Source organism: Pecten maximus, chromosome 1 (assembly GCF_902652985.1).
Source record: "Pecten maximus chromosome 1, xPecMax1.1, whole genome shotgun sequence".
Taxonomy (NCBI): Eukaryota; Metazoa; Mollusca; class Bivalvia; order Pectinida; family Pectinidae; genus Pecten; species Pecten maximus.
This window is the reverse complement of record NC_047015.1, coordinates 4,720,177-4,748,176: the sequence shown is the minus strand read 5'-3', so window position 1 is coordinate 4,748,176 and position 28,000 is coordinate 4,720,177. Positions and strand designations below refer to the sequence as shown.

The 28,000-nt window shown below is 39.8% G+C and overlaps 1 protein-coding gene across 1 annotated transcript; it reads right to left on the bottom strand.

Moving 5' to 3' along the window:
* Nucleotides 1-27,993, bottom strand: LOC117322911 (tetraspanin-33-like). The gene is made up of 8 exons (XM_033877876.1): nucleotides 27,843-27,993; nucleotides 14,359-14,544; nucleotides 14,059-14,133; nucleotides 11,929-12,024; nucleotides 11,502-11,624; nucleotides 11,016-11,069; nucleotides 9,005-9,115; nucleotides 1-8,597 (listed from the first exon to the last, which is right to left on the bottom strand). The coding sequence occupies exons 1-8, from the start codon at nucleotides 27,978-27,980 to the stop codon at nucleotides 8,499-8,501; spliced, it is 882 nt and encodes a 293-aa protein (XP_033733767.1). The 5' UTR covers nucleotides 27,981-27,993; the 3' UTR covers nucleotides 1-8,498.
* Between the last annotated feature and the right edge of the window lie 7 nt (nucleotides 27,994-28,000).

The following is a 28,000-nucleotide window of genomic DNA, read 5'->3' as shown; positions in this document are numbered from 1 at the left end:
TCAAAACTAATGAAAGTTTAATTTATTACTCACAAAAATGTACATACATATGGGTAGTAGTGTGTATTCAAAAGTCAAATACACATTATGTACCAGAGTCCAGTTGGTCAAAGCTCAATCTTTCCTTAATTCTAGTACTCAACTGGTGATTTCTTGAACTTCTACATAATTCTTCCATTGAACAAACTGGACACTGGTCACTCAAAACCATGCATATGTAAGCAACAATAAAAATCTTGCTAAGCAAAGAAAATCTATGTAAAAGATTGAGAACTGTCTACATATTACAACAAACAAACATACAGGGGAGGCAGACAAGTTGTTCTACAAATATTGTACATGTATCAGATGAAATATTAGCAGGTACTGCTATGGTTTGATTGTTACACATTACAACCCTTCATGGATACCCCATACTTATACAACCCTTCATGGATACCCCATACTTATACAACCCTTCATGGAAACCCCATACTTATACAACCCTTCATGGACAACCCATACTTATACAACCCTTCATGGAAACCCCATACTTATACAACCCTTCATGGATACCCCATACTTATACAACCCTTCATGGATACCCCATACTTATACAACCCTTCATGGACAACCCATACTTATACAACCCTTCATGGAAACCCCATACTTATACAACCCTTCATGGATACCCATACTTATACAACCCTTCATGGAAACCCCATACTTATACAACCCTTCATGGATACCCCATACTTATACAACCCTTCATGGATACCCCATACTTATACAACCCTTCATGGATACCCCATACTTATACAACCCTTCATGGATACCCCATACTTATACAACCCTTCATGGATACCCCATACTTATACAACCCTTCATGGATACCCCATACTTATACAACCCTTCATGGATACCCCATACTTATACAACCCTTCATGGATACCCATACTTATACAACCCTTCATGGATACCCCATACTTATACAACCCTTCATGGACAACCCATACTTATACAACCCTTCATGGAAACCCCATACTTATACAACCCTTCATGGACAACCCATACTTATACAACCCTTCATGGAAACCCCATACTTATACAACCCTTCATGGATACCCCATACTTATACAACCCTTCATGGATACCCCATACTTATACAACCCTTCATGGATACCCCATACTTATACAACCCTTCATGGACAACCCATACTTATACAACCCTTCATGGAAACCCCATACTTATACAACCCTTCATGGACAACCCATACTTATACAACCCTTCATGGAAACCCCATACTTATACAACCCTTCATGGACAACCCATACTTATACAACCCTTCATGGATACCCCATACTTATACAACCCTTCATGGATACCCCATACTTATACAACCCTTCATGGACAACCCATACTTATACAACCCTTCATGGATACCCCATACTTATACAACCCTTCATGGAAACCCCATACTTATACAACCCTTCATGGACAACCCATACTTATACAACCCTTCATGGATACCCATACTTATACAACCCTTCATGGAAACCCCATACTTATACAACCCTTCATGGATACCCATACTTATACAACCCTTCATGGATACCCATACTTATAGTTGTATACTATGATTCCCTATCAAATACAACACAAACTTTTCATGCCATACCCCAGAGACAGTTAAGTCATTATAATAGGTTTGTGGTGGAATGATTTTCATGGGGCCCAGTTGTTCGAAAGGTGATTAGACTAATCACAATTTAACAACAATTTCAAAATCCTGAAAACTAAATAAAAATGATTTGTGGTAATGTAAGACAATAAATTGTGAAACTACAGCACTCGTCATTCTCTTTGTACCTGCCAATCTTAAAAAAATGCATAAATACAGGTTTTGAAGTAAAGGTTTAACAGATCCCCATATGAGCTCTTTGTGATACTGAACTACCAGGTGGTTATGGATCACTGAATAAGATCTTTGTGATACCCACACTACCAGGTGGTTACGGATCACTGAATAAGATCTTTGTGACCGACACTACCAGGTGGTTACGGATCACTGAATAAGATCTTTGTGATACCCACACTACCAGGTGGTTACGGATCACTGAATAAGATCTTTGTGATACCCACACTACCAGGTGGTTACGGATCACTGAATAAGATCTTTGTGACCGACACTACCAGGTGGTTACGGATCACTGAACCAGATCTTTGTGATACCGACACTACCAGGTGGTTACGGATCACTGAACAAGATCTTTGTGATACCGACACTACCAGGTGGTTACAGATCACTGAACCAGATCTTTGTGGTACCGACACTACCAGGTGGTTACGGATCACTGAACAAGATCTTTGTGATACGACACTACCAGATGGTTACAGATCCCCTTACGAGATCTTTCTATTCTAAAGAAAACAATATCTGTACGATGCCAATCTTATTCTGGGTTTTAAAGCCATCAACTGTCATCTAATATCATGTTTGAAATATGTATACCAATTAATTGTCAAAAATTATAACTTTTACCAATATATACTGGCTTGGATACAATGTAATCACTCAATATGAAATGTCAATCTAAACAGAAGGACAAGGGCTGTCTATCAATACATAAATACTTATCTATAACTGGAATGCAACAAACAGGAAAAGCGTATAATTCCATTCTAAGTCAAAACAAAGAGAAGATATAGAAGTACCCATTAACCAGCTGATAATAAAAGTTAACTAATTAAATTCACAAGATGATACAGGATAAAAAAAAAAATATAAAAATAATATGGACACTTCTTTGTATAACGAGTTCCGGTACACTAACTCTGACAGCCCTGGACCGAGTTTTACTAAGCATCATAAGTGATGCAAAAACAATTTCAACTTATGATTTTCTTAAGTACACGCTTGAGTTCAGATTTGCCTAAAGTGTTTGTAAGTTTTCATCATAAACTTAACTTAGGAAGATTTCGTAAGTTATGATTTTGGAACTTTCGCATGCTTGAGGTACATTGTAAGATTCAGATCATTCTTCTGAGTAAAAATGCCACGCAAGTGTAATCGCTAGTTTCACTTTAGCCTATGTGGCCTGTTATACGAGTAATATATGTCATATTCAAAGGGAAACCATTCAATTTTCTTTTATTGCATTTTTATGCTAAAAATAAAACTAAAAACATTAAAAAAATTAATAGTGTCAAAAAGTGTGGGAATCAGTAACATAGTTCATGAGGTGACTGATCAATGCAATTTAAGTATTTTCTGCTGTTATCAGAGAATCTGTGCATGAAAAGCTAATGTTAAGTAAGTATTTTGTCAAAAACTAGTCTGAATCTTTCAGAAATACAGCAAAATAACCCATATATCTTTGTTTCCATTTGAAATATCTGCAAGTTTCGATGAGGTGAATATAAAGGTTCGCTACATTTGGTAAAAAAAATGTAAAACCAATTTTTAATGCAGGTCTTATATTTCACTGCAAAAAAGTTTTATCAATTTGATGAATTTCTATATTTTATTATTTGTGAACAAGAATCAAAAGTTTATTTTTTATATAAAGAAAATTAGATTGTTTGATATCTAAAAATCAAAGGTGGTAACAATGTGCTGTTTATCCCTTTTAGGCCTATTATTTGATACATCAAGGATTGATTATTGATGGCAAGACTTTTAATAATTCAAATTTTTCATAAACAAAAGTGACCTGTCTATGAAACCTACACCTCTGTATTAGTTCAGAGTTGGTTACTGTGTCAAGAACTTGGGTTCTGTCTCTAAAAACTTGCTCGCATGACAAGTTTTCTCTCTCTTAGTGTGTTAAAAATAATGGATGCAGCCATTTTTCATGAACGAGAGAATTTTCCTATTTTTGCTTAACTATGATGCATCAATTAAGAAAATTCTTAACTTAAGAGTCGCAAGTTACAATGTTTTTTTATGCGTAACTTAAGATACAAAGTTTAGTAAGACGGAGATTTAACGTAACTTAAGGTTACGATGAAAATTGTACCTTAAGATGCTTAGTAAATCTCTGTTCTACTCCCCATAAAATGTAAAAATAAAATCAATGACAGAAAAAGGAGGTCAGAAAACGCATTTCACTAAACAGTTTTATCAACAAAATTTTGTGTGGAGATAATAGCCGCAAAGTTTCAAAATATTCCAACAGAACTCGATCCGCAGTATACATTTTATCATCAGATGCTAAAAACCTTACATGCTAAAATGTCTTTGAGACCAAAAGTAGGCAGCACTTAATTCCACAACCATACTAAAGATAATACATATCACATGGAAACAGAACAAAATATTATAAAACCATTCCTAGATAATACATATCACACGGAAACAGAACAAAATATTACACAACCATACCGTAGATAATACATATCTCGCGGAAACAGAACAAAATATTACAAAACCATTCCTAGATAATACATATCTCACGGAAACAGAACAAAATATTACACAATCTACATTTATATTGAGCAAAATACATTACATAAAGCACTTTCCAATTTCTCAAAAACAATGAAATATATACCATAAATACAGGAATAAAATACTGGGCTTCCTTCACATGAATTAAAAGGTCAGTGGCCAACCTGTCAAATCTGACGTGTGTGTGCAATTTTGAATAGGTTAGCGGTCTGTCGCTCAAAACATTCAAATTCATGCAATTCTGATTTATTGAGTTTTTCTCAACTACCATACCAGGTACGATAGGAGGCAGTTTATGTATATCAGGTATGGGGTCTCTATAATTTATCTCTGAAACATTCTGTTAGCAGATCTCTATATTACAGGTGAAGTAGTTTGTATTTCTGTTTTTCTAGGAACTAACACACTTTAACCTGGTACTGTTATGGATAACACGAGTATTTCCAACACAAATAAAAATTTTTTAAGAAAACATCCACTTTAATATACAGTAGAACATCGTAATTCAGGGTATATATCTACAATACATGGCTACCTAGACTGTGTAAATTACAATGATGGAGCACCAATAAAATAATGTTATTTGGTTTATAAGGAAAACTATATATAGCTAGGTAATAACACTCATATTAAAGGTATTTCACTTTGTATCATTAAATGTAACATTGTACTTTCTAAAGTTACAATGTCCATATCACAATGTTTAGTCAGACTGTAATGTCCTGGAACATTATCTCCAGGTTGGTAAAGTAAATATGATAGTAGTTATATGACACAACCAATATTATATCTAAGAGTGTGACAATCTACTCTGAAGGAGGTTTTGTCATTATCATGATCCTATTGACATCAAGTTCGAAAATAGTGTGACGAGATGGTGAAAATAAAATGAAATCAAACAAGTGTACTAGATAGTATGACGTACTGTAGTCGAATCAGCTATGCTTTGTTTAACACTTGAGAACACTAAAGAACGCCATTTGAAGAAGTTGAAACATAGGACAGAAAGACTACGAATAATAGCACAATTGGAGAACTGAGTGAAATAATGTTAAATAAGTGGGTAATTAACAAATCTAACAAACGGCTTACAGATAACGACAAAACTCTACTACCTAAGGGTTAGAACGATGCCATCGTCACAAACAAAACTCCAGTTGATTTTATTGTAGCCACAGAACATGCGTGTAAGAAATTGAGCTATCCCGAGGCGGATCAGCTGAGATCACAAGTGGCAGGTGTATTAAAATCTACGATATCTCCATATCCAAGACATCGTGGATTTGCTAGAATTTGTACTCACAACAATATATTTTGTTTTCCAAGATAACATCTATCGGCAGCATTTTGGGACAGTCCAGTGTCTCCGATTGTGGCTAACTTATTCATGGAGCACTTAAAAAAGGAGGCTATAGTCACGGTCCCTATGGAATGCTAACCTAGTCTGTGGAAACGATATGTTGATGACAGTTTAAAAATAGTGAAGAAGGTGTCACAGAAGGATTTGACAGCACATATCAACACTGTAGATACCACCAACAGCATCAAGTTCACCTGTGAAGAAGATAAAGACGATACTATGCCATGTCTCCTCACTCTCCTGGTTAGGAAAAGATGACAGTACTATCGAAGTATTGGTCTATAGAAAAAAGACTCACATGGACCAATACCTCAACTTCCGATCGAATCGACCCTTACACCAGAAGTTGGGCGTCATACAAACCCTTCTCAACAGATGTTAAACGATTTTCACGGAAGATCAAAACAAGAAACACGAGCAAAATCACATCAAGAGCGCTGTAAAAAGATGTGAATACCCCAACTGATCAATCCATAACGTTAACGAGCTTAAAGAGAAGACCAGGAGGAGGAACACCAAAGAAAAGAACAAAACCAAAGGACAGGTAGCTATATATTCCATACATCAAAGGCCTGTCAGAAACCATCCAGAGAATTTATCGTGGTTATGGGATTGCTACAGCCATGAAACCTTACAAGATTCTCCGAAATATCCTAGTCCACTCAAAGGATAAAATGCCTAAAGAGAATGTCGCCGAGTGTATATACAAAATAGGACACAAGAACTGCAACACATCATATATCGGAGAAACGGGCAGAAGATATGGGGTCCGACTTAACGAACACCAGAAAGACATGGAATCCCAAGAGGAAAAAAATCACCAAATTAGAAAGGAAACAATCTCGGTCCAAGCTCAACAAATCGGCTCTTACAGACCATTCTGTGCAGCAAAACCACATAATTGACTGGGGTAATCCAAAAATTGTCGATAGGGTAAACAACCTGTCCAGTAGACTGATCAGGGAGGCCATCTCGCACATCTAGGACCAAGTTTTAAACAAAGCGTAGCCGATTCGTCATACCATCGCGTACACTCGTCTGATGCTATTTTATTTTTACCATCTCGTCACACTATTTTCGAACTTGGTGTCAACAGGATCATGATAAAGACAAAACATCCTTCAGAGTAGATCAGATCTTTCACCATCTCAGACACTACATAAAACAGTGCTAGTTCGCTTCACATTCATCATTAGTCTGATGAAGGTGAAAGTGTAGACATTGAAACGTCACACTCTTAAATATCATATTGGTCATACAACTTCTATCATAATCGTTATGTCATCAGGACCGAAGCTAAGTTGTGTTCAGTATAATACTCCTGTACATTTACAACTGTCAGTCCGTACAAAGTCCATCAGAGTATGTCGTACAAAAACTAGAGATTCGGCAAAATTACTTAATAGAAAAAAACCCAGATCTGTATGAAAACTACATTAAACATAACAATATGAACGTATTAACATTTTGGCAGTTATTTCAGTGGAGAAAGCTATCTCCCCTTACCCATAACTTCTAGCTCAATCATAACAAGAGGCCCATGGGCCTTAAAGGTCACCTGAGCTTTGAAATATTTCAGTCAATTTGACCCTTTTTGACCCCGCAGCCCCAAGTGGTCAGTCAGGGCCAACATGTACATACCATCTAACTGTCATCCCATGCTGATAATGTTAACCTAGTAAGAATGAATTCCAATAGATATCAAACAAATGATAGTCAAAAATGTGGTTTCCTTATATAAACTGTAGCAAAGTTTAACCCTTCTCCAGGGGCAAATGTGAGACCCAAGGGTCAGGAAATTCACAAATTTGGTAAAACACCTTAAGACCCTTTCATCTTTATTTGGACCTTGAGAAGATTTTTGAAATTTCAGTCATTTTGACCCCTTTATGCCCTACCCTTAAGTCCCCTGAGTGGTGGGGACCATATAATTCACAATTTTGGTTGACCTTTGGCAATGGAAGATTTCTGCCAAATTTCATAAAAATTGGTTCTTGGATTTCTTGTAGAAGAAGTGAAAATGTAAATTGTTTACAGACGCACGACACCAGACAAAAAGCAATTAGAATAGGTCACTTTCTCATGTGACCAAAGTCTCAGGTGACCTAGTAAAACACATTTACACTGGAAACTGATAGACAGCTCCATTTCCATTAATTCTTTTTTCTTAAATCAATTACACAAATAATCATTGTGATACTAAAAGAAATTTGTAAGTTATTCAGTTCTCAATATAAAAATATCTTAAGTGATTTGCATTAGTGATTACATGTACCGAATAATTAAACTATTTAAGTGTTATAAACTAGGTGCTAAGTATCTCCCTCCTCAGTTATATGAGATTCTATTGTTATACTGTATCAATACAGAATATAAACTCAACAAGATTCTACCTCGTTGGAAGTGGAGCTAGAAACAGGATCACCCTCAGTCAAAATCTCAATGTACATTTTAAGTAAGAAAAAAAGAATTGTATTAGAAAAGAAAGAGGGTAAAGATCTTAAAATACTAACATTTGATCTTGTGTTTCAATACAGATGTATTTTAATCACAAGATTTAGCAAAAAATGTATCTTTGTCATGGTGACATCATGCCATGTTAGGGCATTTCGTCTATGGTTACCAATCCAAAACAGGTGTTAAATATCAGTGTCTGATATAGAGATCTATGGCAATCCTCTAGCCTATGTTTGGAGCTGGAGAATGACCTACAAAGCCTGGTAGAGGTCACTGTTGGTAGCTGTGTACCAACATCGATTGTTTTCCACACGTCGAATAAAGTAGTATGTCAACAAGAATCCAATCACCTGAAATAAGGGAAGAAAATAATCTTCATGTTAAAGGGTAAGATTATATTTAAAATTGCAATGTTACCAACTGGAAATCCAGTTCTAACTTCTAGATTGTCAATATATCAACAATGAAAAAACATCAAAAGTTAAAATGAAATTGACAAGTAAAACAATGTTATTAGATTTAAATGGTAACTAAAATCTGTAAAAACAAATACTCTATAAGAGGGTTATTTCTATGATAGAAATTATTACAAATGTATCATAGATATTTCTTTTGTGGTTGTGTCCCTGTGAACTTTTACAAATGTAGGTAAGAATTATCTGATGACTTTTACCAAGTATGATGTCAAAACAACAACATATCTAACCACATACAGACAGAAAATGACATCCCGTCTCTATACATGGCCTACTATTACCTGTGGAATGGCACATCCAAGAGCAAAGGCTCCAACCAGATCAAGTCTACTGCTGAGAAGGAAGGTGAAAGAGTTTACACATCCATCGATGTACACCCGACCAGTTGGTGACTGCAATCAGAAAAATTAGGTCATTAGGAGAGACAACTCATACATCCGACCAGTAGATGACTACAATAAGAAACAAGGGCCCAAAGGGCCCGAATCGCTCACCTGCTAGCCAGTGATTCCTTTTTATACATAAACATAAGTAAGAACAAGTGTATCAGAGACCAGATATAAGATCTCAGGGTGTTTGAAAAGGTGTCTTAAATATTTTGGCCAATTTAGCTCTTTCAAACTTAAATTATGGTCATGGTCATTCATTTGAACAAACTTCCTTGCCTTCACACATGTATGCTACAAGCTAAATATCATGTCTCTGGGCCTTTAGGTTAATGAAAAGAAGTCATAGAAATATTTTAGTCTATATGGCCCATGTGATCTTGAATGAAGGTCAATGTCATTCATTTAAACAAAAACTTGGTAGCCCATTTCCCAGCATGCTACAGACCCAATATAGAGTCCCTAGGCCTCTTGGTTATTCAAAAGGAGTTGTTAAACAATTTCAGCCTTGAATGTAGGTCAAGGTCATTCATTTGAACAAACTTGGTAGCCCTTCACCTTAACATGCTACAGACCCAATATCAACTCCTTGGGACTTTTGGTTATTGAGAAGTTGTTTAAATGGAAAAGTTGGACGGACGAATGCCGGACGCTGCTCAATGGCATAAGCTCGCGTGCCCTTGAATGTAGGTCAAGATAATTCATTTCATCAAACTTGGTAGCCCTTCACCCCGCATGCTACATGACCAATATCAAGTCAATGTCAATATCAAGTTAAGGTCATCCATTTGAACAAACTTGGTAGGGCTTTATCCAAGCATGCTACAAGCCATATCAATACCATGGGCCTTCTGTTGATTAGAAGAAGTCATTTGAATGAAACGTTTACTTACTCACGACCTACGACCGACGAGGAATGATGACTATAGGTCAACATGATCCTTTGGGTAAGATGACCTAAAAAGGTCAGTAGGGGAGAAAACTAATATACTAAGCCAATAGGTGACAATGATCAGAAAACAAGAGGCCCAAAGGTCCTGAATCATTCACATGGCCATTTAGAAATTTCTTTAACTGTAATATTTTAGCGATATTTCAGGAAATTATATACAATATATCTGACAGAGGTGATATGATTCCCTGATTGGTTAACTATAATGTAGGGTTTTGCATATGTGCATTGTAAAAGTCAGTTAATGGTAATTAAGACCCAAAATTTTCCAAGTTGGTGTTTTTGTTAAATCAAACCAACATAAACTGTTTATATAAAGCGATGTGATGCATAATGTGAAGCCTGATTTTGATCCTGTATGATATACATAATGTACAATGATAGGTCACATATCTCTCAATGGTGACCTTCTGGCCCCCTGTGACCTTGAAAATAAGTCAAGGTCATTTATATGAGGAAACTTTATACCACTCTGCCCTAGGTACCTGCTGGCAAAATATCAACTCTCTAGTCTTTCTGTAACTAGAGAAGAACATTTTAACATATTAGACCCCTGTGACCTGGAAAATAGGTAAACGTAATTCATAAGAGGAAACTTTAATGTACTCTTACAAGGACCTCCTGGCCAAATATCAGTTCTCAGTTACTTATAGTTTTCTAGAAGAAGTTGACGGATGGACAGACGACGGATGCCGACTCATGCACAATACCATAAATTCACTGGCATTTCATGCCAGTTGAGCTTAAAGTTAACTTGGCTGAGATAACTCATACACACGACTGATTTCTTACATTATCATTTGGCTGGTAGAGGATGGTTACAAACTAACAAAACATTTATTATCTGTGTAATGATACACGAGATACATGATAACTTACTGTAGTGTTCAGACGGACACCATGGCCACCGTTTTATTATCTGTGTAACGATACACGAGAGACATGATAACTTACTGTAGTGTTCAGACGGACACCTTGGCCACACATTTCCTCCCCAAAGTCACTAAGCTACAACAAATTCAATGGAACAAGGGATTAAAGGTTTATACATGTACTAATTTTGTTACCAATCTTGTTTAGCTGTGTTGATTACATCTGGTAATACAGTAATCACCATTTAAAAGTCCTCTTATCTTTTAGCTTTTGATCACTATATGTTAATTACACTGAACAATTAAAAAGGATCCCTGCATATATATTGCCCTGACATCGTCAGTCTATTTTTTCCAACTGCACAAAGAACTTACATCAGGCTTATCACCTACATTTTTTAACAAATTAAAACACAATAACAATACTTTACATTATATTTGTCTATATTTCTTACCAACTGTTGTTACTAAGGAGAAGATTTAGATTGGCAATGCCTGATGTCTATCCTATTGACTTTCTTTCTGTGTCAATAAAAATTTGTTGAAATTGAAATTGACCAATACTCACCCCTTGTGGCGTACAACAGGAGGAGGGTACACCACAGGCTTCTGGGACTGAACTTCCCGCTGTACACGCAAAATTAGGGTTCGTCTCATAATCTTGGAAGGATGTGATACCACAACAGCCAAACTAGTGAAAAATAAGCCACCTGAATTTCAGATACAGGAAAATTTCGGCAGAAAAATGAAAGTCATGTGACAGCTGTTGAAAAAGCTAGATCATTTATTTTGTGTATTGAACAGAAATGAAAAATACATAAATAATAGAAATTTGAATTCTTTTCCAAGATAATATTTTTGCAAAATAAATTGAAAACTTATCAATTTATTTATGAACTTATACAAAATGGAACAATATCATGTTCATAATTCAAGCTATATATGTCTGCTTATTTTCTGACAAAACAAATTCCTTTTTCATCAGTGTGACTTACTGTTGACTGTAAAGTGTCCATGGCAGCAGTAATCTCTGTACTGTCTGAGTATGCCTCTACTCCAAACATCAGGTCGGGCCTCACCATACTCACCACCTAAACATGGCCATCACATATTAATTTAAATAAATTGTTATTGTCCAATTACAATATAACCCTATAATTATTTTTGTTAACTTCCTTTTTTCCTAATTGCCCCTGATCAGTCAGCTATCAAATACCATAATGGATTGGTCACTTACAAAGTTCACTCAAGAAAACCTTTTCTTTATACAGACTTTGACAAGTCCCATTCCTTATGCCACAAGTTGTTGCCCTAGGTGTGACCCCATTCCTAATGGCCCTAGGTGTGACCCCATTCCTAATGGCCCTAGGTGTGACCCCATTCCTAATGGCCCTAGGTGTGCCCCCATTCCTAATGGCCCTAGGTGTGACCCCATTCCTAATGGCCCTAGGTGTGCCCCCATTCCTAATGGCCCTAGGTGTGCCCCCATTCCTAATGGCCCTAGGTGTGCCCCCATTCCTAATGGCCCTCGGTGTGCCCCCATTCCTAATCGCCCTAGGTGTGCCCCCATTCCTAATCGCCCTAGGTGTGACCCCATTCCTAATCGCCCTAGGTGTGCCCCCATTCCTAATCGCCCTAGGTGTGCCCCCATTCCTAATCGCCCTAGGTGTGCCCCCATTCCTAATCGCCCTAGGTGTGCCCCCATTCCTAATGGCCCTAGGTATTACCCCATTCCTAATGGCCCTAGGTGTGACCCCATTCCTAATGGCCCTAGGTGTGACCCCATTCCTAATGGCCCTAGGTGTGCCCCATTCCTAATGGCCCTAGGTGTGCCCCCATTCCTAATGGCCCTAGGTGTGACCCCATTCCTAATGGCCCTAGGTGTGCCCCCATTCCTAATGGCCTTAGGTGTGCCCCCATTCCTAATGGCCCTAGGTGTGCCCCCATTCCTAATGGCCCTAGGTGTGCCCCCATTCCTAATGGCCCTAGGTATTACCCCATTCCTAATGGCCCTAGGTGTGCCCCCATTCCTAATGGCCCTAGGTGTGACCCCATTCCTAATGGCCCTAGGTGTGCCCCCATTCCTAATGGCCCTAGGCGTGCCTCCATTCCTAATGGCCCTAGGTGTGACCCCATTCCTAATGGCCCTAGGTGTGCCCCCATTCCTAATGGCCCTAGGTGTGACCCCATTCCTAATGGCCCTAGGTGTGACCCCATTCCTAATGGCCCTAGGTGTGCCTCCATTCCTAATGGCCCTAGGTGTGACCCCATTCCTAATGGCCCTAGGTGTGACCCCATTCCTAATGGCCCTAGGTGTGACCCCATTCCTAATGGCCCTAGGTGTGACCCCATTCCTAATGGCCCTAGGTGTGCCTCCATTCCTAATGGCCCTAGGTGTGACCCCATTCCTAATGGCCCTAGGTGTGCCTCCATTCCTAATGGCCCTAGGTGTGCCCCCATTCCTAATGGCCCTAGGTGTGCCCCCATTCCCAATTGCCTAAGTCAGGTAGGACCTCATTCCCAATTGCCCTAAGTGGGGCCCAATTCCAAAAGGCCCTAGATAGGTGGGACTCCACTCCTAAAGGCCTAGATAGGTGGGACCCCATTCAAAAAGGCCTAGATAGGTGGGACCCAATTCCAAAAGGCCCTAGATAGGTGGGACTCCACTCCTAAAGGCCTAGATAGGTGGGACCCCATTCAAAAAGGCCCTAGATAGGTGGGACCCCATTCAAAAAGGCCTAGATAGGTGGGACCCCATTCAAAAAGGCCTTAGGTGGGACCCTATTCTAAGCACCATATGTCAGAGGAATCATTCAAGTCATAAAACTTGTTCACCATTGACAACTAGATCTTCTATTGATGAATAATTGGCAATGGTGTTGAAAGATGATCTGAGACAATATCATAGTAACTGAGAGAGGCAGCATGTAAATCAATCGGGTGTGCAGCATTAATCACATTAACCTATTAGACAACATCTGTATTATAAATTAGACTACAGTCTCCCTCTACCCTAGTCTCCCTCTACAAACAGGTCCCAAAGTGTCTAAGTAGGAAGTCAACCCACACCTTAATTAGTAGACATGTATACCCAGTATATTCAGTGAGCTCTGTAAGTTATTTACCCTTCGTTTATAGATGTAGGCCAGAACTCCGATGGCTACCTGTACAACAAATGCGATCACGGTGAAGGACAAGAACTGGAAACAAAATAAAAAGCTCATATAAAACTCAAAACCAATTCTACATCTATTTATATTTAATGGATGATAAAAGCTCAACTTTTTAGGTAAAATTGAAACAAGATATATAATTGTAGTTTAAGTATTTTTATTTGCTTATTTGATAATTTTTCCACCTAATTTCATATTCTCAAACAAATACATATTTATAGTTAAGTTGAAGTGATCCCCTAATATACTCACAAGTTTGAGGAGTAGAGAATTCTCCTTCAGTGTGCCGTATATGCCACCAAATGCGTTGATGGCCACGAAAAGTCCCACAAACATGACAAGGGCAACAGGCAAGGAGAGAGAATTGTTGAGGTGTCGGTGGTTCTGTCTCTCCAACTCCGTGAATACTCCGAGGATAAACAGCCCCAACCCAACAAACTGTAACACAACACAATAATATGACAGGTGTTTGCTGGCAAACGTGAGACCCCAGGGTCATGAAATTCACACTTTTGGTAAAGCACCTTAAGACCCTTCCATCTATGAAGACTAAGAGTGTTTGATTCCTCCATATCTGAGAGTAAAGAAGACTTTTGAAGTTTTAGTCAATTTGACTCTTTTTGGTCCCGCCCCTCAGGCCCCCGAGGGTTGGGGACCATATAATTCCCACTTGTAGTTCACCTTTAGCCATAGAAGCTTCCTGCCAAATTTCATTGAATTTGGTTAAGCGGTTTTGGAAAAGAAGTCGAAAATGTAAATTGTTTACAGACGGACGACTACGGACCAAATGGGATTAGAATAGGTCACTTGAGCAAAGCTCCGGTGACCTAGAAATCTGAAAAATAACCAAATATTACTACTTAAGCCTTATAATTTTCTGTGTCTTTCCACACAAACAAACATGGAAATGGTGTCAAAACAAAATTTTATCACGAGAATAAATATTGCACTATAGATCTATGCTAAAATCATGCACATATCTGCAACAGCTACATTTAAGTCAGGAAAAATATTTAGTAAAAGTCCTTAAATTTCCATATGTACTATATTCGTGTACAACAACCCGGAAGTATATTTGTGGTCTGAGGCCATATACAGTACATTAGCACTGCTGCCTTCTTGGGAAATCCATGGATTCATTAATTACAGACCCTAATTATATAGAACCCATGAACAGGATAATATAATTCTGTGATCCTTCCTTGTTAGACCAATCTACAGTTTCAGCTTGGGACGTTTGCTCTTGAAATATTGATATCCTTAACTGGGTAGAGTAGAAACAATGGCAGGTTATCTCACATGCTAGGTCCACACTACTAGGATATATATTGGTGTACTTTCCAAATTACAGTCTCCAATTATAAGCTATTTTGTCCATATATGGTGCTGTGTGATAGAATATTCATGTGAAACCCCTATATATCACCAAGCTGATATACAGGAAACATAGGGGCTGTGGCTGGCTATCTAGATGTTATACCATAGCATTAGGGGTCTAGATGGCTACAATACTAATGGTAGCTATAGGGGGCCTGTACTGGCTCTATGATTAGTGGTAGGGGCCTGACTGGCTATAGGATTAGTGGTAGGGGCCTGACTGGCTCTAGGATTAGTGGTAGGGGCCTGACTGGCTCTATGATTAGTGGTAGGGGCCTGACTGGCTCTAGGATTAGTGGTAGGGGTCTGACTGGCTCTAGGATTAGTGGTAGGGGCCTGACTGGCTCTATGATTAGTGGTAGGGGCCTGACTGGCTATAGGATTAGTGGTAGGGGCCTGACTGGCTCTAGGATTAGTGGTAGGGGCCTGACTGGCTCTAGGATTAGTGGTAGGGGTCTGACTGGCTCTAGGATTAGTGGTAGGGGCCTGACTGGCTCTAGGATTAGTGGTAGGGGCCTGACTGGCTCTATGATTAGTGGTAGGGGCCTGACTGACTCTATGATTAGTGGTAGGGGCCTGACTGACTCTATGATTAGTGGTAGGGGCCTGACTAACTCTATAATTAGTGGTAGGGGCCTGACTGGCCCTATGGTTAGTGTTAGGGGCCTGACTGGCTCTAGGATTAGTGGTAGGGACCTGACTGGCTCTAGGATTAGTGGTAGGGGCCTGACTGGCTCTATGATTAGTGTTAGGGGCCTGACTGGCTCTAGGATTAGTGGTAGGGGCCTGACTGGCTCTATGATTAGTGGTAGGGGTCTGACTGGCTCTATGATTAGTGGTAGGGGCCTGACTAAGCCCTATGATTAGTGGTAGGGGCCTGACTGACCCTATGATTAGTGATAGGGGCCTGACTGACCCTATGATTAGTGGTAGGGGCCTGACTGACTCTATGATTAGTGGTAGGGGCCTGACTGGCTCTAGGATTAGTGGTAGGGGCCTGACTGGCTCTAGGATTAGTGGTAGGGGCCTGTAACTGTCTCTATGATTAGTGGTAGGGGCCTGACTGGCCCTATGATTAGTGGTAGGGGCCTGACTGACTATGATTAGTGGTAGGGGCCTGACTGGCCCTATGATTAGTGGTAGGGGCCTGACTGACTATGATTAGTGGTAGGGGCCTGACTGGCCCTATGATTAGTGGTAGGGGCCTGACTGACTATGATTAGTGGTAGGGGCCTGACTAGCTCTATGATTAGTGGTAGGGGCCTGACTGGCCCTATGATTAGTGTTAGGGGCCTGACTGGCCCTATGATTAGTGTTAGGGGCCTGACTGGCTCTATGATTAGTGGTAGGGGCCTGACTGGCTCTATGATTAGTGGTAGGGGCCTGACTGGCTCTATGATTAGTGGTAGGGGCCTGACTGGCTCTAGGATTAGTGGTAGGGGCCTGACTGGCCCTATGATTAGTGGTAGGGGTCTGACTGACTATGATTAGTGGTAGGGGTCTGACTGACTATGATTAGTGGTAGGGGTCTGACTGACTCTTTGATTAGTGTTAGGGGCCTGACTGGCCCTATGATTAGTGTTAGGGGCCTGACTGGCTCTATGATTAGTGGTAGGGGCCTGACTGGCTCTATGATTAGTGGTAGGGGCCTGACTGGCTCTATGATTAGTGGTAGGGGCCTAACTGACTCTATGATTGGTGGTAGGGGCCTAACTGACTCTATGATTAGTGGTAGGGGCCTAACTGACTCTATGATTGGTGGTAGGGGTCTGACTGACTATGATTTGTGGTAGGGGCCTGACTGGCTCTATGACAAGTTTGTTGAAGCACAATGATGACAATTGACATTTGTATCATAAATTGCCATGTTAGTTATTGACACACTGTTAATCCATCTCACCTGAATATGTAGCAGAATGTCTCTTTAGTTTACAAGATATATAGTATCATTATATGATTTACAACAAACATGGTCATGGCTTTCAGGTTTTGTGAATATGCATGTGTTTGTCAAATTTATCGTAAAATGTGTTATTAAATTTCTCAAATATCACCTCTGTGCATCTAGAAATACCAAAAGACCACTTCTTGGTGTTCTTGATATTGATATTTACAATTCAAACTTAACACAAACTATTATCAAAGTATTTCATATGATTACGACATTGGGAGTGTTATGAAGGGCTTGTCAGGACCTATATGTATCTACCACCAGACTGCACTGCCATCTACAGGACAGATAACAAACATACAAAGTATCACTGGGTGAACTGACATCACTGATTACATATGATAACGGTGGTGAACCTTGATACATTCATCCTTATTATAGGATGTGTGCTGCCTTGGACCCGAGTCATACAATGATAACGATATCTAATAGTCACATCATAACCTACATGTCAGTATATTGCCAGGCCCGAAATTTTAAGTTTGTAAGATTTTTGGGGTGATTTCATTCATTAAATATATCTAATTAATAAAATATATCTAATTAATAAACTATATCTAATTAATGAAATATATATTACAATACATCATTCAAAAAATAATACAGATATTTCACAAAATGTATATTTTTACTTTGATCACTTTATAACCCTCTAGTAATTAATATAAGTGTAGTTCACAACAGAAAATATTTTGGTAGAACAGCCAACAAAACTGTAAAGCTGATGATAAATAGGATCCAGAGGCCTGGTATACACCCGTAAACATCTGCTGTGAGGAATCCTACATTATGCATGTGAGGAAAACATATGTATGCACATCACAAAACCTTTACATAACTTATAACAGCTTTAAAGCTTCTTATATCTACCAGCTGCTTCAGATTACCTTAAGGTATGGCTCTAGTCAAATGATCATATAATTGTACAAATATAGCAGAAGAGACATTGTCCCTGTCTACAGAAAACACTGGGGACATTGTCCCTGTCTATAGAAAACACTGGGGACATTGTCCCTGTCTACAGAAAACACTGGGGACATTGTCCCTGTCTATAGAATACACTGGGGACATTGTCCCTGTCTACAGAAAACACTGGGGACATTGTCCCTGTCTATAGAATACACTGGGGACATTGTCCCTGTCTATAGAAAACACCTGGGAGACTGATCCTGTCTATAGAAAACACTGGGGACATTGTCCCTGTCTATAGAAAACACTGGGGACATTGTCCCTGTCTACAGAAAACACTGGGGACATTGTCCCTGTCTATAGAATACACTGGGGACATTGTCCCTGTCTATAGAATACACTGGGGACATTGTCCCTGTCTACAGAAAACACTGGGGACATTGTCCCTGTCTACAGAAAACACTGGGGACATTGTCCCTGTCTACAGAAAACACTGGGGACATTGTCCCTGTCTATAGAAAACACCTGGGGACATTGTCCCTGTCTATAGAAAACACCTGGGGACATTGTCCCTGTCTATAGAAAACACCTGGGAGACTGATCCTGTCTATTGAAACACTGGGGACACTGACCCTGTCTACAGAAAACACTGGGGACATTGTCCCTGTCTATAGAAACACTGGGGACATTGTCCCTGTCTACAGAAAACACTGGGGACACTGGCCATGTCTACAGAAAACACTGGGGACACTGGCCCTGCTTATAGAAAACAGTGAGGACACTGGCCCTGTCAACATAAATCACTGGGGACACTATAATACTAGCCCTGTCTACAGAGAACACTTGGGACATTCTCCCTGTCTACATGGAACACTGTTGGGACATTCTCCCTGTCTATATGGAACACTGTTGGGACATTCTCCCTGTCTACAGAGAACACTGTTAGGCCATTCTCCCTGTCTACAGAGAACACTTAGGACATTCTCCCTGTCTACAGAGAACACTTGGGACATTCTCCCTGTCTACATGGAACATTGTTGGGACATTCTCCCTGTCTACAGAGAACACTTGGGACATTCTCCCTGTCTACAGAGAACACTTGGGACATTCTCCCTGTCTACAGAGAACACTTGGGACATTCTCCCTGTCTACAGAGAACATTTGGGACATTCTCCCTGTCTACAGAGAACACTGTTGGGACATTCTCCCTGTCTACAGAGAACATTTGGGACATTCTCCCTGTCTACATGGAACATTGTTGGGACATTCTCTCTGTCTACAGAGAACACTTGGGACATTCTCCCTGTCTACAGAGAACACTTGGGACATTCTCCCTGTCTACAGAGAACACTTGGGACATTCTCCCTGTCTACATGGAACATTGTTGGGACATTCTCCCTGTCTACAGAGAACACTTGGGACATTCTCCCTGTCTACAGAGAACACTGTTGGGACATTCTCCCTGTCTACAGAGAACACTTGGGACATTCTCCCTGTCTACATGGAACATTGTTGGGACATTCTCCCTGTCTACAGAGAACATTTGGGACATTCTCCCTGTCTACAGAGAACACTGTTGGGCCATTCTCCCTGTCTACAGAGAACATTTGGGACATTCTCCCTGTCTACATGGAACATTGTTGGGACATTCTCTCTGTCTACAGAGAACACTTGGGACATTCTCCCTGTCTACAGAGAACACTGTTGGGACATTCTCCCTGTCTACAGAGAACACTTGGGACATTCTCCCTGTCTACAGAGAACACTTGGGACATTCTCCCTGTCTACATGGAACATTGTTGGGACATTCTCCCTGTCTACATGGAACATTGTTGGGACATTCTCCCTGTCTACAGAGAACACTTGGGACATTCTCCCTGTCTACAGAGAACACTGTTGGGACATTCTCCCTGTCTACAGAGAACACTGTTGGGACATTCTCCCTGTCTACAGAGAACACTTGGGACATTCTCCCTGTCTACAGAGAACACTTGGGACATTCTCTCTGTCTACAGAGAACACTTGGGACATTCTCCCTGTCTACAGAGAACACTGTTTGGACATTCTTCCTGTCTACATAGAACACTTGGGACATTCTCCCTGTCTACAGAGAACATTGTTGGACCATTCTCCCTGTCTACAGAGAACATTGTTGGGACATTCTCCCTGTCTACAGAGAACATTGTTGGGACATTCTCCCTGTCTACAGAGAACATTGTTGGGACATTCTCCCTGTCTACAGAGAACATTGTTGGGACATTCTCCCTGTCTACAGAGAACATTGTTGGGACATTCTCCCTGTTTACATGGAACATTGTTGGGACATTCTCCCTGTCTACAGAGAACACAGTTGGGACATTCTCCCTGTCTACAGAGAACACAGTTGGGACATTCTCCCTGTCTACAGAGAACATTGTTGGGACATTCTCCCTGTCTACAGAGAACATTGTTGGGACATTCTCCCTGTTTACATGGAACATTGTTGGGACATTCTCCCTGTCTACAGAGAACACTTGGGACATTCTCCCTGTCTACAGAGAACACTTGGGACATTCTCCCTGTCTACAGAGAACATTGTTGGGACATTCTCCCTGTCTACAGAGAACATTGTTGGGACATTCTCCCTGTCTACAGAGAACACTGTTGGGACATTCTCCCTGTCTACAGAGAACATTGTTGGGACATTCTCCCTGTTTACATGGAACATTGTTGGGACATTCTCCCTGTCTACAGAGAACATTGTTGGAACATTCTCCCTGTCTACAGAGAACACTGTTGGGACATTCTCCCTGTCTACAGAGAACACTTGGGACATTCTCCCTGTCTACAGAGAACACTTGGGACATTCTCCCTGTCTACATGGAACATTGTTGGGACATTCTCCCTGTCTACAGAGAACACTTGGGACATTCTCCCTGTCTACAGAGAACACTGTTGGGACATTCTCCCTGTCTACAGAGAACACTTGGGCCATTCTCCCTGTCTACAGAGAACACTTGGGACATTCTCCCTGTCTACATGGAACATTGTTGGGACATTCTCCCTGTCTACAGAGAACATTTGGGACATTCTCCCTGTCTACAGAGAACACTGTTGGGCCATTCTCCCTGTCTACAGAGAACATTTGGGACATTCTCCCTGTCTACATGGAACATTGTTGGGACATTCTCTCTGTCTACAGAGAACACTTGGGACATTCTCCCTGTCTACAGAGAACACTGTTGGGACATTCTCCCTGTCTACAGAGAACACTTGGGACATTCTCCCTGTCTACAGAGAACACTTGGGACATTCTCCCTGTCTACATGGAACATTGTTGGGACATTCTCCCTGTCTACATGGAACATTGTTGGGACATTCTCCCTGTCTACAGAGAACACTTGGGACATTCTCCCTGTCTACAGAGAACACTGTTGGGACATTCTCCCTGTCTACAGAGAACACTGTTGGGACATTCTCCCTGTCTACAGAGAACACTTGGGACATTCTCCCTGTCTACAGAGAACACTTGGGACATTCTCTCTGTCTACAGAGAACACTTGGGACATTCTCCCTGTCTACAGAGAACACTGTTTGGACATTCTTCCTGTCTACATAGAACACTTGGGACATTCTCCCTGTCTACAGAGAACATTGTTGGAACATTCTCCCTGTCTACAGAGAACATTGTTGGGACATTCTCCCTGTCTACAGAGAACATTGTTGGGACATTCTCCCTGTTTACATGGAACATTGTTGGGACATTCTCCCTGTCTACAGAGAACATTGTTGGGACATTCTCCCTGTTTACATGGAACATTGTTGGGACATTCTCCCTGTCTACAGAGAACACAGTTGGGACATTCTCCCTGTCTACAGAGAACACAGTTGGGACATTCTCCCTGTCTACAGAGAACATTGTTGGGACATTCTCCCTGTCTACAGAGAACATTGTTGGGACATTCTCCCTGTTTACATGGAACATTGTTGGGACATTCTCCCTGTCTACAGAGAACACTTGGGACATTCTCCCTGTCTACAGAGAACACTTGGGACATTCTCCCTGTCTACAGAGAACATTGTTGGGACATTCTCCCTGTCTACAGAGAACATTGTTGGGACATTCTCCCTGTCTACAGAGAACATTGTTGGGACATTCTCCCTGTCTACAGAGAACACTGTTGGGACATTCTCCCTGTCTACAGAGAACATTGTTGGGACATTCTCCCTGTTTACATGGAACATTGTTGGGACATTCTCCCTGTCTACAGAGAACATTGTTGGAACATTCTCCCTGTCTACAGAGAACACTGTTGGGACATTCTCCCTGTCTACAGAGAACACTTGGGACATTCTCCCTGTCTACAGAGAACACTTGGGACATTCTCCCTGTCTACATGGAACATTGTTGGGACATTCTCCCTGTCTACAGAGAACACTGTTGGGACATTCTCCCTGTCTACAGAGAACACTGTTGGGACATTCTCCCTGTCTACAGAGAAGACTGTTTGGACATTCTTCCTGTCTACATGGAACATTGTTTGGACACACGGAAATTAACACTTCACTTCCATATCTTACCATCCTGTGAATAAATCTACATGCAATAGAAATGCAAGAGGCCCAAGGGCCTTAATGGTCATCTGACACTAAATTAAATACCCTTATACTATTGTAGTATGCATTCTCTGTAGCTATCTCAGGATCATTTCTGATAAGTTGGAGCTGAATCACACTGATGGAATTTGAGAAGAATTTGGAAATAGGTGTTGTTTCGGAAAACCATGATGGCACAATCATGTTACAAAATGGCTGCCATGTCAAAGTTTTTACGAGGCCGAAAAATAACAACACTTTGTTGACTCCCCTTCCTTAACATCCTCACCAATTTCCAGCTCAATGGCACCAGTAGAACTGGAGAAGAAGTTTAAAATGTGTTTTTCAAGATGACTCTTTGGGTCAGATGACCTAATAAAACTGAAGTTTCACATTAGATAGGACACATGTTAAAACAAATCTGTATATACCTACATGTAAATTAAAGGGATTTCCACCAATGTAGAAAATTAACATGTTCCCAAAATAGCAAAGAATTGACAATCAATCAATTGATGATTCACTTTGTTAAATTACATCCGGACTGGCTACAGATCTAGAGTCTTTACATCCGGACTGGCTACAGATCTAGAGTCTTTACATCCCGACTGGCTACAGATCTAGAGTCTTTACATCCGGACTGGCTACAGATCTAGAGTCTTTACATCCCGACTGGCTACAGATCTAGGGTCTTTACATCCCGACTGGCTACAGATCTAGAGTCTTTACATCCGGACTGGCTACAGATCTAGAGTCTTTACATCCGGACTGGCTACAGATCTAGAGTCTTTACATCCCGACTGGCTACAGATCTAGAGTCTTTACATCCGGACTGGCTACAGATCTAGGGTCTTTACATCCCGACTGGCTACAGATCTAGAGTCTTTACATCCGGACTGGCTACAGATCTAGAGTCTTTACATCCGGACTGGCTACAGATCTAGAGTCTTTACATCCCGCCTGGCTACAGATCTAGAGTCTTTACACATAATTTCTCTGACCAAATTATTAGAATAAAATCTATCATAAACCATAAAGAATTGTAAGTTTAACTATTTAATCTGGACATGATTACAAACTGTCCTAGCTATACAGCTCCCTACGGTTTACTTCGTTTTTCATTGATTTATATACCACTTATGTAGTAGTGATGGTGTTTATGGAATCAAAGAGTACAGGGCAGTACAAATCTCTAGTGACAGCTAGTATTCCTTCTATAGGACAGGACTGACTTTGTTAGCTTCCTGAACAATGACATATCACAACGATGTACCACAATGGGGGGGGGGGGGGTCAATCATGTCAATCATGAGTCAGGTCCTTTGATCCACAAATCCCAAACACTCTTCCATACCATGTTGCAAGCCATTGCAAGCCGGTGCTTCAACTGAGATACAACCGTCTTAGCGATTGGAATAGACCTCACCACTGTGGCGGTGATTGGGGACCATACCACCCGACATGTACTGTATCATAACAACATATCACATGTATTACAGCGATTTCAGAAATTTTAACATTCATTAACATCATCTAATATCAGTGATGGTTTGATTCACTTTTTAACCTCTATATTGTTTATTTTCCCTATTTAGTCATTTTTATCCTAAATCCAAATTTGCACAGGTAACAAACACAGATTCTGGCAACTAAAGGAAATTTAGAAAGTTTTACTTTTAGTGTTATTGGCTTTGTTAGTGATGACTTACAGCCAAGAGTAATGACAGAATAAGTGCCAGGGGTATAGCATGGTATGCATGCCCCTGACCCCCACACTGCCACCATAACATACATGGGCATAAAACAATTACATCAGAAATTACCTTTGAAGACCAAACAACTAACAAGGTTACTTGCACCCTAATATATGATATATTTGATTTGACAGTATAGATCTAAGCTAACCAGGCTTGGACTCGTTGGGGCCATCTGCCCAGCTAGCTATATCAATGCTGATCGTGTGGTGGCTTGTCTGGGGTATTATATCTCACAGATAGCTTTCTGCAGTCAGGATGTCCATTTTCATACACTGATGATTCTATAATTATGCACATAAAGAGGAAATCACTTCCTGCTGCAACAGTTCTGTTGTTTTGTAACTGTGATTTGCATGTCAGAGAGGATCATTTTCACTGACAGGGTGACGAACATGAACTTTTAAGCTTGAAAATTACATCACCTAACCTTAGTTCCATTAAGTATATCTCCCATTACTACCGAGGTAAACGAGGGAGTTAAACCACTTTTAACTATGAAAATCAATATCGTTGCACTGGATACTACAGCGTATTGTCAGTCTCAAATCTCCTGTGGCTCAACCACTGCCTGACCGAATCACATAAAACATTTTGTTTGATGTCAGTCATATGAAAGATTTCCATCCCTAGGACACAAGAGAAATTGTATGCAGACAATTAACTAAAAATTAGTCTGTTTTGGCAATAGAAAATATCTGATTGTTTTCGTTCGAAGTTCTCTTGTTAAAAGAAAACCAGTTTACAAATTGAGGCCAAATGAAGTGAGGCAGAAAATTCAATATAAACGTGAATAAGGACATGTTTGTTATCAGCAGGCTGGGTCAGACATCTTTTTTTAAGAGCAAGTCTGCTATATAACATGCTGCATCAGAGCTTATAACTATATCATAGTATTGTACATTGGAGATCGAGACATGTGCTTTTTAAAGATTTTTTTTCCCTTTTTAACTCAGGTTATTGTAGCCTTGTATAATGAGTGTTTGATACATTATTTAAACATGTAGCTAGAGCAATTATTCTGTATGTATCGCAGCAATTGATTAAATGTCCTAATTACAAATCTTACATAATACGCCATTCTACCTGTTTCATATTCAGCCTTGTATTTCTTTTATCATCTCGCTGCTGGTGTGTACGACTTAATTGTGTCAACCATTAATTAAAACAAGCATACATTGTTTAACTTGTTACCACATATTTTTAACATTTTATTGATAATATGCATATCAATGAAATATATATAAATGTAATCTCAAAGTATATGGCACCACAGGTTTTCTGACCATGCAAAGCTTACTTGTATACACACATTTCTCTTGTGTCTTGCATGCATTGGTCTTGTTAGAATAGTGAGTCAGACATTTAACATTGGCTGATGACCTGACATGACCTTGACCTGACCTTGATTGTCCAGTCCTGATCATAAATATACAGCTATCAAACCACTGGCAAATGTACCAAACCTTCATCAATTCCAATCATGCTTAATCCCCAAGTCTTAGTAATGAACTGCCAAGCAGTTTGACAATCCAGAATCGGATATATTTAAAGAGAATAAAATCCTAAAGCTAAATTTTCTTTTTGTGATATGGATTGCCACTTTTTACACCAACAATGATCAAGTCAGCAGGCCTCGGGTCTGTTTAGTGTTTCTTGGTTTAGAATAAGGTTTGTCCTTGGTAATTACATTAGTGTCCAATTTTATAGTATTAGTTCTAATAATATACTCTACTGCTGTCTATTATGCAAGCTCGAACTCTTGTGTATTAGGGGTATGTACTGTTATTTAGAATAAAGTCATACATTGTGCTAATGAGACAATCTCTTGTGTATTAGGGGGTATGTCATGTTATCTAAAATAAAGTCATAAATTGTGCTAATGAGACAATCTCTTGTGCATAAGGGTATGTTGTGTTATTTAGAATAGTCAATGATACATTGAGACAATATCTTGTGTATTAGGAGTATGTCATGTTATTTAGAATAAAGTCATACATTGTGCTAATGAGTATTAGGAGTATATATTTGTCATGTTATTTTGAATAAAGTCATACATTGTAGTATATTGAGACAATATCTTGTGTATTAGGAGTATGTCATGTTATCTAAAATAAAGTCATAAATTGTGCTAATGAGTCGATCAGTAGTCTGGAGTAAGGAGTTGGAAGACGACAGTTAAGAGGAGGTCTGGGGGTTAGATTTTTAGAGTAGAGAATAGAAGTGAGCAGGAAATCTGACGGTAGAGGAGATATTCAAGAGATTGGATACATATAGTAGTTTGTGCCTTTGTGGTAGAAAGTGTGAATAGTTTGTAGATTTAGTAGTTAGAGTGAACAACTGAGTAGATGTACAGGTAGTAACAGAGAAAGATTAGAGACTGCAGTGGAGTGCTTGGATATTACTTGATGAATTCACATGAGTTATGATATTGTAAATAAAGTGTAAATATAATCTTATGTAACTTGTTGTTCAATTAATTTTGAACTGTTGGCAGCGGTGAAATACAACAGTGAGATATAGATGTAGCAGAACTGGACCGGGTCGATCATCGGCGACCAGGTAGCGCAAGCGGTAGGTGGTGAAATTGTTAGATATACAAAACCGTGACACTGGTGATCAGAGGTTGGATTAAGATTTTACAAAACTTGTAATACTGATAATATTTTTAAAGATTAAGTTATGACATAATGTACCATTAATGGAAATTTTGACTGAAATGAATTTTAAAGATGACAAACTTCATAATGTATACATTGTTTTTACAAATAACCTATACAAGAAAAATGTCTGAATAACTGAAAATTGCAGAAAATACTCAAAACTCATCATTTAAAATTCATTTATGCTGTACTTTTCCCGTAGAATGAGATATCTTTAAAACTGAAGCAAATAAGTCAAACCAAGATGAACCCCCAGGAGATCTGTCATCTTACACTTAGTAACGTTAAACGATGAGGTGGACAAATATCAACATAAATCATAAGCAGATCTGCCATTCACTTTCACTTTTGTGAAGAATTTTCGGTAACTGCGCATTACGACTACTGGTAGTTTAGGACCGGTAGGGTACGAGAAGATCTAACATCAGTTACCGCAGCACTCCATATAACCTGTGACAGCCGTGTTCAACTTTCACTCGTAATACGGAATAAACACTAGGTACTCACCAAGTAGAGCAACTGATACAAGAAGAGTAGTAATTTGTTACAACTAAATGTTGTTTGTTCACACAGTGGTCGTGGGACATACTGTCGGTGACCATAATCATCATCCACTAGCTTGTTCTTGTTTTTGTCGTCCGCCATCGCGCTCGAGCCGTATTTTG

Excerpts from the sequence above, each read along its gene's own strand:
- LOC117322911 (XM_033877876.1), bottom strand. The coding sequence starts at position 27,980 with ATGGCGGACGACAAAAACAAGAACAAGCTAGTGGATGATGATTATGGT. Across the intron at positions 11,070-11,501 it reads CCTGTTGTACGCCACAAGGG|CTTAGTGACTTTGGGGAGGA; the intron begins GTGAGTATTGGT and ends AATTTGTTGTAG. Across the intron at positions 9,116-11,015 it reads GTGTCCGTCTGAACACTACA|TCACCAACTGGTCGGGTGTA; the intron begins GTAAGTTATCAT and ends TTCTGATTGCAG.